This window comes from Passer montanus, unplaced genomic scaffold (genome assembly GCF_014805655.1).
Source record: "Passer montanus isolate IOZ18808 unplaced genomic scaffold, ASM1480565v1 scaffold31, whole genome shotgun sequence".
In the NCBI taxonomy this organism is placed as follows: Eukaryota; Metazoa; Chordata; class Aves; order Passeriformes; family Passeridae; genus Passer; species Passer montanus.
Genome location: NW_024367819.1, coordinates 6,230,700 through 6,247,472, shown reverse-complemented (window position 1 = coordinate 6,247,472; position 16,773 = coordinate 6,230,700). Strand labels below are relative to the sequence as shown.

Below are 16,773 nucleotides of genomic sequence, written 5' to 3'. Positions count from 1 at the left end.
CTTGGGACAGAGCATTTACCATCTACCTTTCCCTTTTATCTTCTGCCTTTCTGCTACCACAAACCTTGTTGCCTTAACTGTAGAATTATTTTGGGGCAGTAATTTCTAGAAAGACCAGTCTATTACTCCAACTCATGTCACAGCTTGAGAGCAATTGAAGATATTCTGGACGTGCTGCTTCTTGGTTTCGCTTAACTTCTTAAAGGAATGTAAAAACCATTTATTGAATCACTGGAAATACACTTTTTTCTTTCTCTTCACCCTGCCCAGCTACTAGCTTTAGCCATTTATTTTTTTATTTTCTTCTGGCCTTTTAAATATCTTTTCACTCCAGTTAAATTCATAATAATATCTTAAATCTAAGCATGTTCATTTAAGCAACTTTTTGTGGAGGATTATTCTCTAGAGCTGGCTGACAGATTAAGTGGCAGTACCTTGGTTGTGAAACAACCTACATTTGCACATTCTCCAGTTGTTTCCCATTAAAACTTAAATCCTTGTTCTGTTGTGGCACCTTTAAAAAGCAGACCTCTCCCTTACATCTAAATGTTATGAAAACCAGGCATACTGTAACCCAGAACCCCAAGAAATGCTTGATTGAAATAACAGATCAGAAAAGTCTCTTGCTAACATTCCTGTGATTATGGGTTTGCTCAAGTGACAGAAACTTGGTGTCAGCTAGCTTTCTGCATACAGATTAATTTTGGTCAAAAAAATAAATAGGTCTTAAAGGCTTCAGTGATACAGTGTTTGTAGGGATAGGGAACTTAAAATGTAACACTATTCACTGTATTTCTTCTCTCTAGAGTTATCCCACTTACTGCCCATTGGGTGGTTGGTCTGGTTCCTGCTGCAGAGTAGAGCAGTATTCCCTGTTAGTAATTACTGAGATTGAGTAAAATGAGTGAAGGGAAACAGAAGTGACTCCTTTGATCCTCACAGGAAAACAAAAAGACAGCTTTTGTATAGCAAACTGTTCTTCTGTAGTATCTATATAGGTTAATTTTTAATACATATTTGGATTTCTTTTGTTTGTAACTTGTATCTAGAATTTGACGTCCTGCAAATATGTCTGAAGACAGTAATGCAGGAAAATAAGGAAAAGCTTTTAAGAGAGAAAATAAGAGAAGAAACATCCATAGGTTATGATTTACAGTTAAAACCCCTCCACCATTAGTGAGAAGTTAATTTTGAAATGGTGTATTACATCATGCAGTGAGTATGGTGAAGGAGAAAACAGATACCTTGCTTTCATTTTCACGTGACCAAATGACTTGAATACATGATGTGAACACATAAGACAGAAATCTAAACTCATTTAACATATTTTGAATGTAACCGTTTTTCTTGATCTGTGTTAGAGGCATTTGAGTGAGTAAACTGAACATATAATTTCCCCTAATGTTTTTAGTCACAAACATTTAATTTTCAACAGAGCTTTGCAAATATGTAGTGAGAGGCCCTGTGGCATAAGAGACTATTTGCAGCCTTAATACATGTGAAGATGCACATGCTAGAAGTTACAGTGCAGTGAATTCCTATTCTGGTGTGTACAAAATGAACATCAGCTGCTTTAAACCTCGTTTAAAGCTTCCTGGAATTGTTCCAGGTTCGGATATTGAAGGTCTTTCTATTTCAGAGTTTGAACTCATGTTTCTTCTCTCTCCTCCCCTACTCCCTCCCTCCCTTTCCACCTCCTTCTCCTTTTGCAGGCAAAGGCAGCTCAAGCATCTCATCCGACGTGAGTTCAAGTACGGATCACACACCCACCAAAGCCCAGAAGAATGCAGCTACCAGTGAAGGTAGGCAGCTGGTACTCATTACCCAGGTCAGGCCCCCCAGCAGAATCCTAGCAGTTTTCAGAAGAAAAACTCTCCTCCTCCTTCCTTCTGTGTAGAGTAGCATTGGTCTGCTAGAAATCCAAAAGCAGTTCTCCTTTAAACAGTTTTCACATCTACCAGTGGTACTGTCTGATTTGAATTTGTGACAAAGGATTTAAGTACTTCTGCAGAACCCAAATGTAGAGAGTTAGGAGTAATTTTTTATGTATTTTAATGCCATTTTTTGCAGCAAAGGCTTTTTGTACTTAAGGTTTTATGTGATATTATTTTGCAGTTATATTTGAAGGATATGCTTGATGGAAGCTTTTTGACATACAGTTTAGGTCAAATATCAGTCAAAATTCTCTTCATGTTCTGTGAACACCATGAAAATGTGAGTTGTTTGAGACAAGTTTTATAGACATGTAGCTGTGGACATGCTAACCTGACAGATTCAATTAGGTCAGTATACCTCACCTCAGTTACTGGAGTATGTCATCATCGAGGGTTGGATTTTTGATGTCCAGGGGAAGGAGATGGCATGTCTGTCAGTATCAGTACAATGTTATACTAACTGGTCTGTGAACAGACAAATGCTGATTCTTCCGTTCTGACTGCTAACATGAGTGCAGGTGTGCTCTGTTAAATGGAAGTCTGTTTGCCCTAGTTTTTATAATTATGTCTTTTAAGGGTGACAGGAAATAACTATATATAGTTTAATGATGTAAGCCATAAGGATTTGTAAAAATTGTACATTTATATGCCTTAACTAGTATTTCTGTTTAACTGTCATAATGATTTGGTTTTACTTGGTAGTAATCGAGTTATAAGTCTGATTTCTTACACTTCTGTCACTACAAATTAAGTTACAAGCTCTGATTGCTTTCAGTTTATTTGATTTCTTATGGTTAAAGGAAATTGATCTTTTGAATAGTTCTAGTGTGGCAAGTCTATGACTGTAGGATCTGTTCAGTAAAAGCAGTTCATGTAAGTAACAAATGACCACATAAATCACTAGAGTTCTGGTTTTGGGCATGCGTAATTCCATACCAAGAATGAATACCTGGCACTTATGAATCATAAGAAATACTGGTTTAGAATCTGTGCTTTTTAGTCCAGACAATAAATGTAACAACAAACAAATAAATAGTTAATTATTGGTTGAATACAAGACTTTGTTTCTCTAAACCTTAGCTTCAAAAGATTTGAGGTATCCGAAAGAGGTGAATTATAAGGACACAAAAAAAATTTAGGAAACCTATGTTTTTTATGACAGCCAGGAATGAAAAAGACAAGAAACCACAAAAGAATAGTGGAAACTCTGAAGTCAATACTTAATAATTGCTCTGAATTTCTTTTCTACTTCAATCTGTAAAGCATTTTTTCCCTTGGATTAAAATAAAATAATGCAAAATAGTCCTGAACTAATCTCTATGATTTATGGTCTAAATGTAGCCCTTTATTGAGACAGTGAATATGAATGTTGACCTTGAAGTCTTCACCACTACTTTGCAGCTAATTAATTCATTAGCGAGGAAGGCTTAAATGCAAGCCAGTAGTTGCTGTAGTAAAATTATGTTTTCATGAGCTCAGATGCGAAGTCATAGTTCAGAGCAATGTAATTGTGTATTCTATACTTGTAGGCAATTTCAGTTGTTAGCCTAATTCTTCTGTGCCCTGGAATAGTGTGATTTGACAAATACTTATTTTGACAACAGATTCGGAAGTAGCTTCTTCCTCAGCCTGTGCTATTGCTACTTTCTTACCATTTCTTTCTCCTGAAGAATTACTAATGTAGACCAGTTTAATAGAAATTACCTTAATGTGGATTGCTGCATAATCTGGCAGATATTTTGAATGTCATAACCAGACAGCATAAGAATTCTGTGAAGGCAAGTGAGACTAGAGATATGGAAGTAGCTGGAGCGAAACAAGTGCTGTAGAAACTGGTGCTGTTACTGAAGGCACATTTATCAACTTCTGTGCCTAGATATTTTACTAATGCTGCCTCTTTTCCCCATGAACAGTAGACATACACTGAAGGAGGATTCAGCTGGTAATAAAGACTCATGCCTTCCACAAGATGACTTGAGTTCTGTTCTTACAGAGTGCTGAATGTTCCTGTACCATTCAGTTACAGAGTAATGCCTAGGGGCCAGCTAAGAACAGGAGTCTGATTGTGTTAGATGCTGTACAAGCAGTGGCATTTACATGTTTTGGGGTGATTGCATAATGTTTTTTAAACTTTTAGTTAAATTTACCTAATCCACTGTAGTATTTGCTTGCCATGGTACGATTGTGTCTGCCCAGCACAGAGGGTATCTTTATTTTCACTAGAGGCTGTTTACTGCAGTGACAGAGTGTTCCAATTCTGCCTATATTGTAAATTCACAGCACTGTGTGTTGTTCTATGAAGGAGCCATGTGTTGTGTGGTGAGCTCTATGCAGCTAGGTTTGGTGTGGGAAGAACTAGGAAACATTGCAGGTCAGCTCTTCTTCACCTTCATTGCCATGGGAAGTGATCCTGATTAAGTGTCAGACAGTTTCTTTGCATCCTCTGAATTTCTATTGCCAGTTGCATTCCTGAGTGCCCGGTATATGAAGAACATAATACCTGTTTGGGGCTGAAGGCCTTTCACAGCTTCTGCTTTCCAGCTTTTTAAACAGACCTAATTCTTTCCAGTTCTACACAGCTTGTTTTCTGTTTCTGTAAGACAGGTGACACAACACTTCTTGAAGCTGAATCAATGGAATGAATGCCTTGAAACAACTAGAAAGGACATTTGTGGGAATGATCCATCTTATCTCTGGTACTCTACAGCAGAGAAGCAGTCACATAAAGAACTACTTAGGCAGCTACATATTCCCAAGAACTGCAAAAAGATGTCAAGCAGGATTCTTGCTTGGAAGAGCAGAGCACCTCAGGAGGTATCTGACAGCAGGTGTTATCTTCCCATCAGTTTAAGCAATCAAACCATATTCTTCATGTGGTTTGATTGCTGCAGTCCTGATGACTGCAACCACCTTATCAGTCAGGTTTCAGAAATGTGATGTTTCTCTACAGAATGGGTACCAGAACTAAGTTACAAGATGCTTGAAATGGCTTCTGTTGTTCCAGTCCTACATGTCCTATTAAGGCAACATCATTTAACTCTCTTGATGGGCATGGGTGGTGCAGTTAGGGCCAAAATTTAGGTACCAAAAAGGAGGTACCTTTCCTCACATTGTGGATTTAGAGCATCTCTAGAGTTGTGGAATATTTTATGTTTCGGACAGATAAAATGTTGGTCATGCTATTGAATGTGTCTGGGTGGAAGGGCACATCTTCCCCAGACAATGACAGTGTGTGCTGGTATCCTTAGCTGAACAAGCTTCACTCAGTAATGCATCAGAGAGGCAGCCACTACTGTTTTTGCTGGGTAGAGGAAAGCAGACAGTACGTGGCAGACTGTGCAGCTTCCTAAATTCAGACTTTGACATACCAGTGATGCTCTGGAGAGGAGTGCAGAAGTGCTGAAACTGGAGTCCAGTGGCTCTTTGTGTACTTCAGTGAAGGGAAGGTGGCAAAACCCAGATGTCTGGTTCTCTGTGTAAATCACAGGCTGGAGAGACCTGTTGGTTTGGCTGGGCTCAGAAGGAAGCCTGGTAGCCTGTGGGTATGCATGCACACTGATGCCTCCACACTGTCTCCTGAGGATACAGTTTTCTTTAACTTTGAATATGCACTGCCTTTTACTTTCTTTCCAGTCTCAGACATTGTCTGCAATTCTTTACCCTATCAATCAATTATAGTTGGAAACGTGAGATCACATGAGTTTTTACTACCCCCCGTTGATCTTTGGCAAGTGAAAGACTAAATGGATTTTTGTGGGCCATTTAAATGCAATTTGCTAGACATAGTCTCAGCTGGAATATTATTGTCTGAAACTTGATTTAGAATATTAGACTGAATGACTGTTTTTGTATAGGCTTACCTTGATCAGGGAGTTTTCTTCCAACTTACCTGCAAAGTGTGGAATGTTATGTCCAAGCTGCACGCTTTGTATTAAATTGACTGACTGTTTTTCAAATAAAAAAGTCAATACTGTTTGCACTTCATGTATAGCACCATTAAGATGTAATCCAGAGGCAGCTTTAAATTGACAGCTCATGTATGAACTCAATGTAGAAGTTCTAATTTATTTCTCAGTTTCTGTAAAATTGAATTGAAGGATTAGGTCTGAAGTAGAACACTACTTTAGCAGAAGGGCTCAGTGCTGAAGTACCTCTGAATATATCCCATTAAATCTTAGTATTTTGAGTTTTGCGAAAACATGGTAAAGCCAGCTGCTGTATTTTGAAGAAGTCCAAATTTTTTGCTTTTAGTTGACTTCTAGGGACCTTCAAAGACTAAGTATTTTACTTTGTTTCTACTTTTGCAGTACTCTGACAATTCTAGAGTACGCTGCAATGTGTGTTCAGTGTGGAGATCAAATCAATTTGTTTCGGCAGTAGCTGTTTTATGTATCTTGACACAAGAGGTATTTCTTCTGCAGTTTAGATGTGTACAAGAAGAGCCCTCCCTTCCACAGCTGCATCTTCCTTCCTGTTTTATTTGGGTTTTGTAGTGTTTCTGCTGGACTTGACAGTGCTGGGATTACAGTTGGACTTAATGATCTCAATGGTCTTTTCTAACCTAAATGATTCAATGACTCTCAGAGCAGCCTGGTGGGAACAATTGCATTTGTTAGAAGTCATTTCCTCCATTAAACCATCTTGAGGGGGGCAGCTGTGTGAAAATGTAGCACTTTGCAAACATGTTATGCTTCAATTACTCATGTAAAAGTTCTACTGTACCCTGTGCGAGATGACGGCTTGGTCTGTGTTTCGTAGCACTTTGCAAACATGTTATGCTTCAATTACTCATGTAAAAGTTCTACTGTACCCTCTGTACCCTGTGCGAGATGATGGCTTGGTTGATCTGTGTTTGGTGCCGTTGGCCATACTTTTTCGTTGGACCTGGCCACTGAAGCTTTTATATAGAAAACTTTCTTTTTCCAGAAGAAAATTGACTTCAATATCAGAAAACATCACTGCTCTACATGGGAATATATTAAGTGGCATTTCTTGAACACACATTTCTTTGGGTTGCATTCCTCTCATTTCACCTTTCAAGTGAGAGAACAAAGTACTTGTTATAGGATACTTTCTGGGAGGCTGTAATTAGTTTAATTTATTTTGGCTTCATAACCACATTCTTTTCAAACATGCGGTATCTTTTGGATCTCTGAGTAATTATTAATGTATTCAATGAATTTAAGAGAAGTTCTTGCATTGTGGACTCTGATGGACAGTATCAAAACATTTGGGAAGATGGAGCAGGTTTGTTGCTACAGAATGCTCTTTGCCTTTTAAACAGCTCCTGATGCAGAATCAGCTCAAACTGAGATTTAGGTGAGTTGCAATCTGATTATTTTTTAAGGGGAAATAAAAAACTCAGAGAACCAGTTTGCAAAGAGACATAATTTCTGTGTATTAAGGTTGACATAAATAGGTAGGTAGCTACATTTGGTATATCAATGTTCCATTGAAGCTTTTAAGTCATTTGTGTACCTTTTTGAGACACTGAGGTGTTGTGGCAAAAGACTATTGCTGAAAAGAGATGCAGTTTTTTACCCAGGCTTTCTTGATGATCCCTTTGGGAGAAAGAGTTCTTTACCTGTTAAGAAATATTTTTCTTCTTCAGTTCTTCACCATTTTTCTTTTCATTTTCTCTTTAACATTAGAAGTTTATTAACCTAGTATCAGAAATTAAAACCTTCAAGTCTTCTTTCTGGATGAATGTGAATATATACATAATTCCTATTCTTTTGATGGCAATTCTCTTCCTTTTCATATCTATCCTTGTGTCTTTGCAGCCTCTTATTGGGTATTTGGGCTCTTGGTTCTACTATTGAAGTTCTGTCAAAGCAGGCTGTCTGCATTGATATCAATGCCTAAATTTGTGTGTCTGCATTGATATCAATGCCTAAATTTGCCCCTGCTTGCCTGGAACTGGGCAGAGATTCAGTTGGCTTTGGATGAACTGTGGCTGTTTTGAGTTGGTAGTGAAACTGGAGACTAGGTAAGTTTCCTGGGGTTTTGTGTTACTTTTCTAGCAGGGGAGTTTTCTAGAAAAGTGAAATGTTGCATTGCAGAATGTGCCAAAACAGAATCATTTCAAGCCAAAAAGATTGAGGAGGAGTAAGAGGGGGCTGAGAGGCATGACAGCTAATAAATCTAAAACTGTAAACAGTTTGGCCGAATAAACAGAGCTCACTATTTAAGTTCCTCTAACCAACATATCTGAATGCATACACAAATATAATCACCTCAAGCAGTGTGTGAAGGTACAAAGTAGTATAGAGCTTACTCTTAAGTGCTGGTTTTTTGTACTTAACCACATCTTGATATGCTTTTGCTATCTAATAGGCAGTATTCCTGCAGAACTGTTCTGCTAATTACAACAATACCATTACAATCAGCATTTAAATTCGAGTTCATATACAAGGCAAAAGTAGCTGAGACACTGGCAAGGTTAAACCTGCAAATTGAAACCTTACGTTATTCTGGCTAATTTGTACTGAAATGCTATAGCCAAATGTTTAAAACTTGCCCAAACAATACCAAGAACAAATTGGAATGGTACATGAAACTGCAGTCTTATTTGATCTGCTGCCTGAAATGTGAGACCCACCAGAGCAAATGCACTTACAGTACAGTTAAAGAGAAATGATCCCAATTTAAAAACCTGGCATTAGCTTTTCCAAGTAAGGTCTGATGCTTGGTAGGAGTGATTGCAGTTTATTCAATTACCTGTAAATCTGATTTTAAGGAATCCAAGATCCAAAATGTAATTCTTTAGGTAAAATACTGTACCAAATTCCTTAAATACTGTTATCACACGGAGGTTCTGACACTTAACTGTTTGTTCTGTTACTGCCTATGATAGCTGTCTAAAGTAGTTTCCTTCTCTGAAAAGTGAAGTCATCTCAAAGGATATGAAGAATGCTCAGCATTTGTTAGTCAAAACCCCATCCTGCTTGAATGTTAGACTGTCTCCTAAGACTTCTTGAAGACTATATACAACCTGATAATGCATATTTAATTATGTCAGGTTTATCCATTTTTCAGAATTTATGAACTGAGACAAGCAACTTGCTTCAGATTAGTTCTAGTTCTTGATTGAAATAAGGAAATAAAATTGGAACAGCAATTTTTTTACTATAACTTCACAATCCCCGTTAAGATGCTGTAAAATTTATTGCACAAAATATCCTGACTTATGTTGCTATATCTTATCTTTTAATGTCAGTTTTTCGAATGACTGTGTAATTTTAAGACTGATACCACAAACAGTGCCAAAACTAGCAGCATGCTTGAGAAATGTCTGCTTGGAGTTGCTGAGCCATTCTGTATTTATCTTCTGACTATTGTACCATAGTTCCTGCTTCTGTGTCTTTCTCAAGGTTGGCATCTCCTCAATTCTGCTAGCATTTCCAGATTTCCCTTGAGAAGTATGTACTGGTGTCAGCTGATGAAAATGGCAGTTCAAGATAGATAATGGTAATTCCTATGCTCCTGTTAATTCTGACTGCTGGGTCATCTTTGGTTTAGGCAGTTACATCAGACTAGGCTGGAAGTATAAGGAGAAGTTGTGAACATGAATATAATATGATTTGCCATTTATGTGTTCCTCTAGCCTTGATCAGCCACACCTGGACATAGAACTTGTGGTGTGGTGGTGTGCCTGGTCACTGACTGACCGTTGTGATACTTTTCTATTTAAGGATAGTTTTCATCTTGAGCTTTGATGGTGGATTTGGGAGTTTGTAACTCTTGAACCTCAAAGTAAAATTGTGATGTGTTTTTTTTGTTGTTTGTTTGGTTTTTTGGTTGTTTTTTTGGGGTGGGGGGGTTGGTTTGTTGTTTTTTTTTGGGGTTTTTTTGGTTTTTTTTGGTGTGGTTTTTTTTTTTTGTTTGTTTTTGTTTTTTGGGGGAGGTTTGGTTTTGTTTTTTTTTTTTTTGATAGAGAAAGACAAGTGCCCATAGTAACCTGTCATCTATACTGAGCTAGGAGGTTTTTCATTCCTTACTCTGTCCTCTTGGGTGTACACGATTTGCCAGAAGGCAGGCAGGGTCCCGTTAGACATGCATTATAAATGCTTGTTTGCAAGACCCTGTAGTCAATTTAGATCAGCTAGTTTGAGTTACCCTCCCACAAAGTGAAGTATGGAGACTTTTCATAGGCATGTCACCTACTTGTGGTGTGTTTGTGCTGCCTTGGACATGTGAATGTGTGGGTGGGAAGAAGCTTGATGGCTTTACTGAATGACTGCAGTCCAGCATGCAGCTTGCAGTGACTTGGATACATCATAAATCTCCATTGTAAATTTTTATCACAGTTATCATAACTATGTTTGGGGGTTTACCAGTGCCTAATCTAATCTATAGTGCTTTTAGTTTTCCCTTACACCTTGGATAGTTTTTCTATTTCTATCCTGTATATCAAAGAGACTGGAATTTTACAGCACTGTGAGGTACTCATGGTTTGTGGAAAGTTTTTTACCTTGCTCATTGTAGGTAAATAATGCTGTGTGGGAATCCCTGAAAGGCAGTAAGAAATCTCAAGGATGTGGGCAGTAGGAATAAATTCTTTTTTCCACGTGTGACACTTGCTTAATATGAATATTTATATTTACATGTAGGCATATGTAAACATTGATTATTTCTTTATTAGATACACCCACATTTCCCACCTCCACCCCATAAGATAAACATTTGTAAGCCTTGTCAAATAGAGTTTGAGCTTCCATTTGAGCAATAAAAACTTAGTGTGGCACCCAGAAGTTCAGTAACTGTTCACTGTTCAGAGCAGTCATTTACCTTGGCCCAGGAGAGACTTCTGTGGTAGTTTTCCTTATAGAACAGGCACACATGTAGTCTAAATGATAAAATTATAATTGGACTGTATTTTTTGAGCTCGATCTTGGAAAACTATTGACCCTTCTTTATTGTGGGCTGGAAAAAACCATTAGCTTGAACTTTGCTTTCTGAAGATGCTCTCTTACTCTTGCTTTTTCTTTCACTTTAAAAACAAGACTTTAGTAACTTCTTGTCTTCTGAGGCAAAATTGCTGCTCAATCTGATTTTACCTGTAAGTGTATTTTCCCTTTGCTGTTCCTGTAGAGCTAACTTTCTCAAATTTCTTTTAATGCCCTTGTACCTCAGTTATATTATGGATTTTTTCCTCCAGCCTCAGTTTGTCTTTTGGAAGCTTTTGCCATGTAAAACATGTGAAGCTGATGATCAGGAAGCTGATGTGCCTGGTTTTAATGGGAGGCTATTCTGGACCTGGCTAAAAGTCACAATATTCTGAATATGCCTTTCTGTGTTCCAATAAAAAAGTCTGACGTCAGTAGGTAATTTTCTGTTAAATTTGCACTGTTAATTTGGCAGACTACTTAACAAATTTGGTTTTGGAAAAGAAAAAGCTATCAATGAATATTTATTTTTCTTTCTTCTGAAATGACATTAGATGAATAATAAATCTGCTTCCATCCATGTTTCATAAAGATCACTTCTGCCACTGTCTAATTAATCCTGTAGCATTTAGTGAAACGTGAATGTTTGCTAGACAGTGCTGAGAATGTCACTCCCAATGAAAGTGTATCCAGTTCAAAATAGCAGCACTGACATTCAGTCACTGGTTCAGATTTCACCAGTCATATAACTATGTGAATGAAGAATTAGTATCTTCTAATCTTGATGTGTTAATGCTTTCACATATTTTTAATTCTGTTTAGAATGTGTGCTTGTATATGGCATAAAAAAACCCCAAACTCAAAACAATTCACAAAATATCCCCCACCTTTTTTTTTTGTTGTTGCTAAAACAATACTAGTTTTTAAAATATTGTTAACAAGGAGAAGACTCTGAAGTTTCCGAAACAAACATGAGATTTGGTTGTGAGAAACTATGTCATGATTATTGATAGATGTCCATTTTCAGTTAGCTGGCAAATGCTGTGAACAGAAAAAACAAGGCTCAGAACTCATGTAATTTATCTCATGTTCTGATTTTTGTTATTGATTATTCCAGTTTTGATATGAACAGAGCCCTAAGGCAAAGACCGGTGTAGCCTCTTGAATTTGATATCAAGTTAATGCCCAGACTATTAGAGTAATTTAGTATCCTTCATATGTACTTTAACTCAGAATTGTAGCTGCTAAAATTCTGCTTGAATTTCAAACCTGCAAATTCACCAAAATCAGAACACAAAATATTAGATCAAATCCTTATATATCCTTGTCCAAGAAAAAGATCTTTTCTCTTGTATCTTGGAAATAAGATAAGTGTAGAAGGACAATATGCTGTGAACATTTGAACATTTCCTGATTCTAAATTGAAGCAACCATGTTTAAATATATGATGTTCTGTACTGTTTTTGAAGGAAGAATAATAAAACCCTAACTAAACAAAAACTTAATTTGCCTAATAGGAGAAAAAAGGAATGTAGCTGGAGCTACAAAGAGTAAAACTTTGCAAAAGAAACTGAAAAACAGTATCTGCAAAGTCATTAAAAAAAAAAAAGAATATGGTACGAGTGACCAAACCTTTGTATTCTACTGTCTATTGCTCAATATGATATATTATGATTGTAAAGTTAAGATACTGTAAGGCTCAGATACTGTAGAAAAGACAAAGTGTTTCCTTTGGGCCCCTTTGTGGAAATTGTGACTTTGCTTGAATGGTTAGCCAGTGCATGCCAGAGAAACAAGCATTTTGTAGTAGATGGTTTAGTTAACAGCAAATGTAATCACAGTAAATTTTTTGGAATCTGATGCTACTTGTGTAACCAGATAGACTTCCTTAATCCAAAAGACTAATCATAAACTTGATGTAAAATTTAATTATATTTATCTTGGGATCATGACTGTGGTTCTAAAAAATAGTTGACATACCATTCTGAAAATGTTGCTTATGGTCTTGGATTGAATTAGACTTTTACACTAAATTCAAGAGCAAGTGTCTCCAATTTGAAGTCCTAAGAGAAGACATACTTATTCAAAGCTTTGAAGGAGTTCAGTTGATGTGCAAGCTTCATTGAACGTATGGATATGTCCCATCAAGAAGTTACCCATCAAAAACAGCTTGAACTGTTCTTAAAAAGACTCACACTAGAATAGTGAGATAAACTGGAGCTAGAGATCAATCATTACACAAAGCCTCTATGAAAAGAAAATAGTTAAAACTTAAGTGAAAAATCTGAGGCATGTTTTTCAGCTCCTTTTAACCTGAGGACAAGATCATCTTTGGTATGAAATGCATGGCTGTCAATGATACTGGTCTCCATTTATGTCTTGACACATTTCTCTGTTGCAAGAAAAGTGTGTGTATTTTAGGTGCTCGGGTGCTATTTACATGTTGGAGGGTTATTTATTTCTGTTTGTTTCATTTACTAGTGTCCAGGAAACTAAATTCAAGATTTGGATGAGCTTCAACTCTTCCCATCTGTGTGCGTATTGGAATTTTCAAGAAATTTGGCATGGGAGGATGCTAAACTGCGAACACATCGTCAGTCCTCACCTCATTAACACTGTACTGCAGTAGTTTGTGGTGTGTGCATGTTTACTCAAAAGCTGGAAGGGTTTTGTTGCCTTGGTTCCTTCTTGAAAATTAAACAAGTAACATCAATTTTGTTTTGACTTTTGAGTATTTTTTAATACTAATGTGGTTCAAATATCAATGGAAAAAATTTGCTACTCCTTGGACTGTGCTCTTTTCAATTTTGACCCAGTTTTGTGGGCAAGCTTTGTGGTCTGGTAATGGTGTGTTCAGCTCAGAATTAGGTCTTCTACTGGGCTTGGAAGTGTTTAGGCTCCTGTGCTGTTTTATTGACATGCTGGCTTTAAGTCCTCATTTGTACATCATGTCTGTGTTAATTTGATCCAAATGAAGGACACTGCTGCCCCCAGTTTGTCAGGGGGCAGGAGCTCTGGAAGTGTGACTTAATGCCTTACCATGCCAGATGCACTTAATATTATTCTGCTTAATGTGGATGTACAAGTTAGCTGGAGCTTTTGAAGCTTCAGGTATCCTGGTCAGAGCCATTGCCATTTAACATCTGGAAGTAGTTGAAAAAACATAATTTTCTCTTTTTCCTCGAGGAAAGAATTGCAGGCTGACAGAAGGCGGCCAGGGAAAACCAGGTGTTTAACTATGTTGCACCATCTTGTAAATGATGTTGTCTTACACATCCAAAATATGATAGTCTTCAGATAGCCGTATTCAAACCATGAATCACTTGATGGCAAAGGCTTAAAAGAAAAAAATAAAAGTTTATATATAGGTGTTGAAATACATAGTCTTATTATTGGTATTTGAACATTGCATGCTGGATCTTGGACCTGGGTGAAATATTGTGTAGGAAACTGACACTGATTTTAAACATATTTTATCCCCCCCTCCTTTTTGCTTCTTTTTTTTTTTCCTTTTCTTTTGTGAACTTTTGACTGTGGAGTTGAACCTGATAACTCCTATTCATCTGTCTAATTTTTTAGTTTTAATGGAACAGTTGTAATTAACTCTGGCATTGAGCTTGTGACTGAGTCTGAATGGACTATGTTTTAAATTATTTTTCAATTTCTGCTAAACAAATTATTTTGGTTCCCTATCACAGAAACACGAAACTGAATTTTGGGGAGGGAAGGGACTGTTCAAACTAAAGGCTCTGAATTTAGATTGGGAAAAGGGAGCAGTGATGTTAAAAGATAGTGAAGGTAGTAAGCCAAAGTTTAAAATAAAGCTTTTATGGTGTATAAAGCTTTGTATGGTATACTAAAAAGGAAGGTTTAGGTTTCATCTGTAGGGATAACACACTGCTAAGCAATGATAGCAAGACATTAAGGAAAATGTAGGCCATTGCATTCCAGCACTTGTGTCTCTACAGAAAGCTTCTGTTCTTAGCAGCAACATAATTTTAACAGACTCATAGAGAGGTCTAATGAAAGGAACCCTCTCAGTTCTAGGTGCATGGAAATCTAAATGCTACAAGACTATTGAAACAGTAATAGGTTGCGATGTTGGATAATTTTGGGTTTGTTCACAGTGATGAAGCCTTGTGTGCTAGAAAATCCTTGAAACAAGGTCTGTGTCAAGACTGATGGATTCTTTTGCTCCAGACAATAATTCCTTCTTCACTCATAAATTGGAGCTTATGAGTGCAGGGAGGTACCAGACAACTCAGCTGAGCAAATGCATTTCAGCTATATAGAAACAGCATGAATAAGCTAAAAAAGAAAGTCCTTGTATTTAGCTGGAATGCAGTAGAAGCTGTTTTCTATTGTGCACCAAATGTGTTATAAATTGAAAAATCATAACATAAAAGCATTTTATGATTACTTGGAACAGAATATTATGTATCTAGAATAGCATCTTATACATGCTTTTAACTTTTGTGATGGACAGCTGTTGGAATAAAAGTTGAGACTGAAATTTGTAATGTTTAACTGACACTTAAGTTGGAAATAGAATGGTTCAGAGTTCATTACTATTCCTCTCATTGGAAAGTATTTTAGAAAATACTTACTGTTTTCATCAATCTATTATGCTCAAACATGCAATTGGATCAGCAAAACTCTTAGTTTTCTGTGTGCTATCCTGTGTCAATTATACCTCTTTGCCCAGCCCTGCTTTCACCACTGCTCTGGCAAGCTTTGGAAGGTACCAGTAACCAGCACACTAGAAACCTGTTAGATGATGGAAAGGCCTTTAAAGATGGCATGTCTGCCACCTCCTCTGTCATGATCAAAGCTTGTTTTGCTAAGCACTGTGTTCCTTCAGTCACATGGATGATATCAGACTCCATCCATCTTAAATTTACCTCCTGGAAATGTCTTATTCCTACACTATTTCTGAATGTGAAATGAAGCTGTCCTCACTGCCAGCTTATTTTTCTGAATATGCTCACCAGGCTGAAATGATATACATCATAGTTACGGGCTTCTTGCTGCCAAACTTTGGTCGTATATATGTTGCTCAAGCTGCAAACTTCCAAAGCAAACACCAAGAGGAAATCAAAATTAAATTAATCCTCTCCAAGGATGTATAAAGTATGGCTGCACTAAAGTTTACGTGTTGAGGTTGAGAGGGACTGTTGGTCATGTGGGAGGCAGAAGCCACTTGGTATTCACAGCCCTGTTCTGTTGCATTGCTTGTCTGGGCTGGAGTCGCTTAGTATGAAGACCTTAATTTTTTTCCTGGTAGCTTGACAAATGGCTTTGCTGAGCCATGGTTGACTGTAGAACCATAGGGCAATCATGGCAGTTTGCATTCATAGGACTAAAGGCAAACGAGTCACTAATTTCTCTGGAGCCCTCACAGCTGTGCATGTGCTTCATTTCATGCAGTCAAAACTGCTTTGCTGAGAGCAAGCAGAGCTCTGGAGTCTTCAGCTTTGGACAGTGTGAAGGTTGGGTTTGGAGACCTACTGTCTGTTGACCTCTGCTGAGAGGACTGGTTTAGGACAATGCTCAGTTCTGTGGTACTGCTGGGTTTCAGCTGGACAGCAGGAGAAATCATCAGTAATCCTGAAGGATTTGATGCCAGCTCTCTCAGATGGTATGAGGGTTGGAGGTGTAAAGTAGTAGCTGATGGCTTTTTTTGAAAGCCTACTGGCTATACCTAGTCCATTTTCAAATGGAAAACATGGATGAAAGTAGTATTGCCTGCAGGACATGAAAATGAAATGGAATTGCTTGGCAGAACTTTGTGCAACTGCAAAGTAGACTTGAATGCAATTCCATTTAAAAAAAAATGTTTTTTTCTCTCTCTCCAGGTTTTGGGTTTTCCATTTAGGCCTTTCTTTCATTTGTTTTATGTTTGTCTGTTTTTCTCCTTTTTTCCTTTTTCTTTCTTTTTTTTTAATGGAGCT

The 16,773-nt window shown here is 37.4% G+C and overlaps 1 protein-coding gene across 3 annotated transcripts in view; it reads left to right on the top strand.

Annotated features, from left to right (window-relative positions):
• FBXL7 (F-box and leucine rich repeat protein 7) overlaps positions 1-16,773 on the top strand; it is a 171,699-nt gene that overhangs the window by 37,958 nt on the left and 116,968 nt on the right. For 2 of the 3 annotated variants that reach the window (XM_039714892.1, XM_039714890.1), the window contains exon 2: positions 1,713-1,802. Coding sequence is in view for 1 of the 3 variants with exons in the window: in XM_039714890.1 (XP_039570824.1) it covers positions 1,713-1,802 (90 nt within the window). In the remaining 2 variants the exon portion in view is untranslated. Of the gene's footprint in view, positions 1-1,712; positions 1,829-16,773 lie in introns of those variants that run through there. The other variant, XM_039714891.1, reaches the window with a different exon arrangement.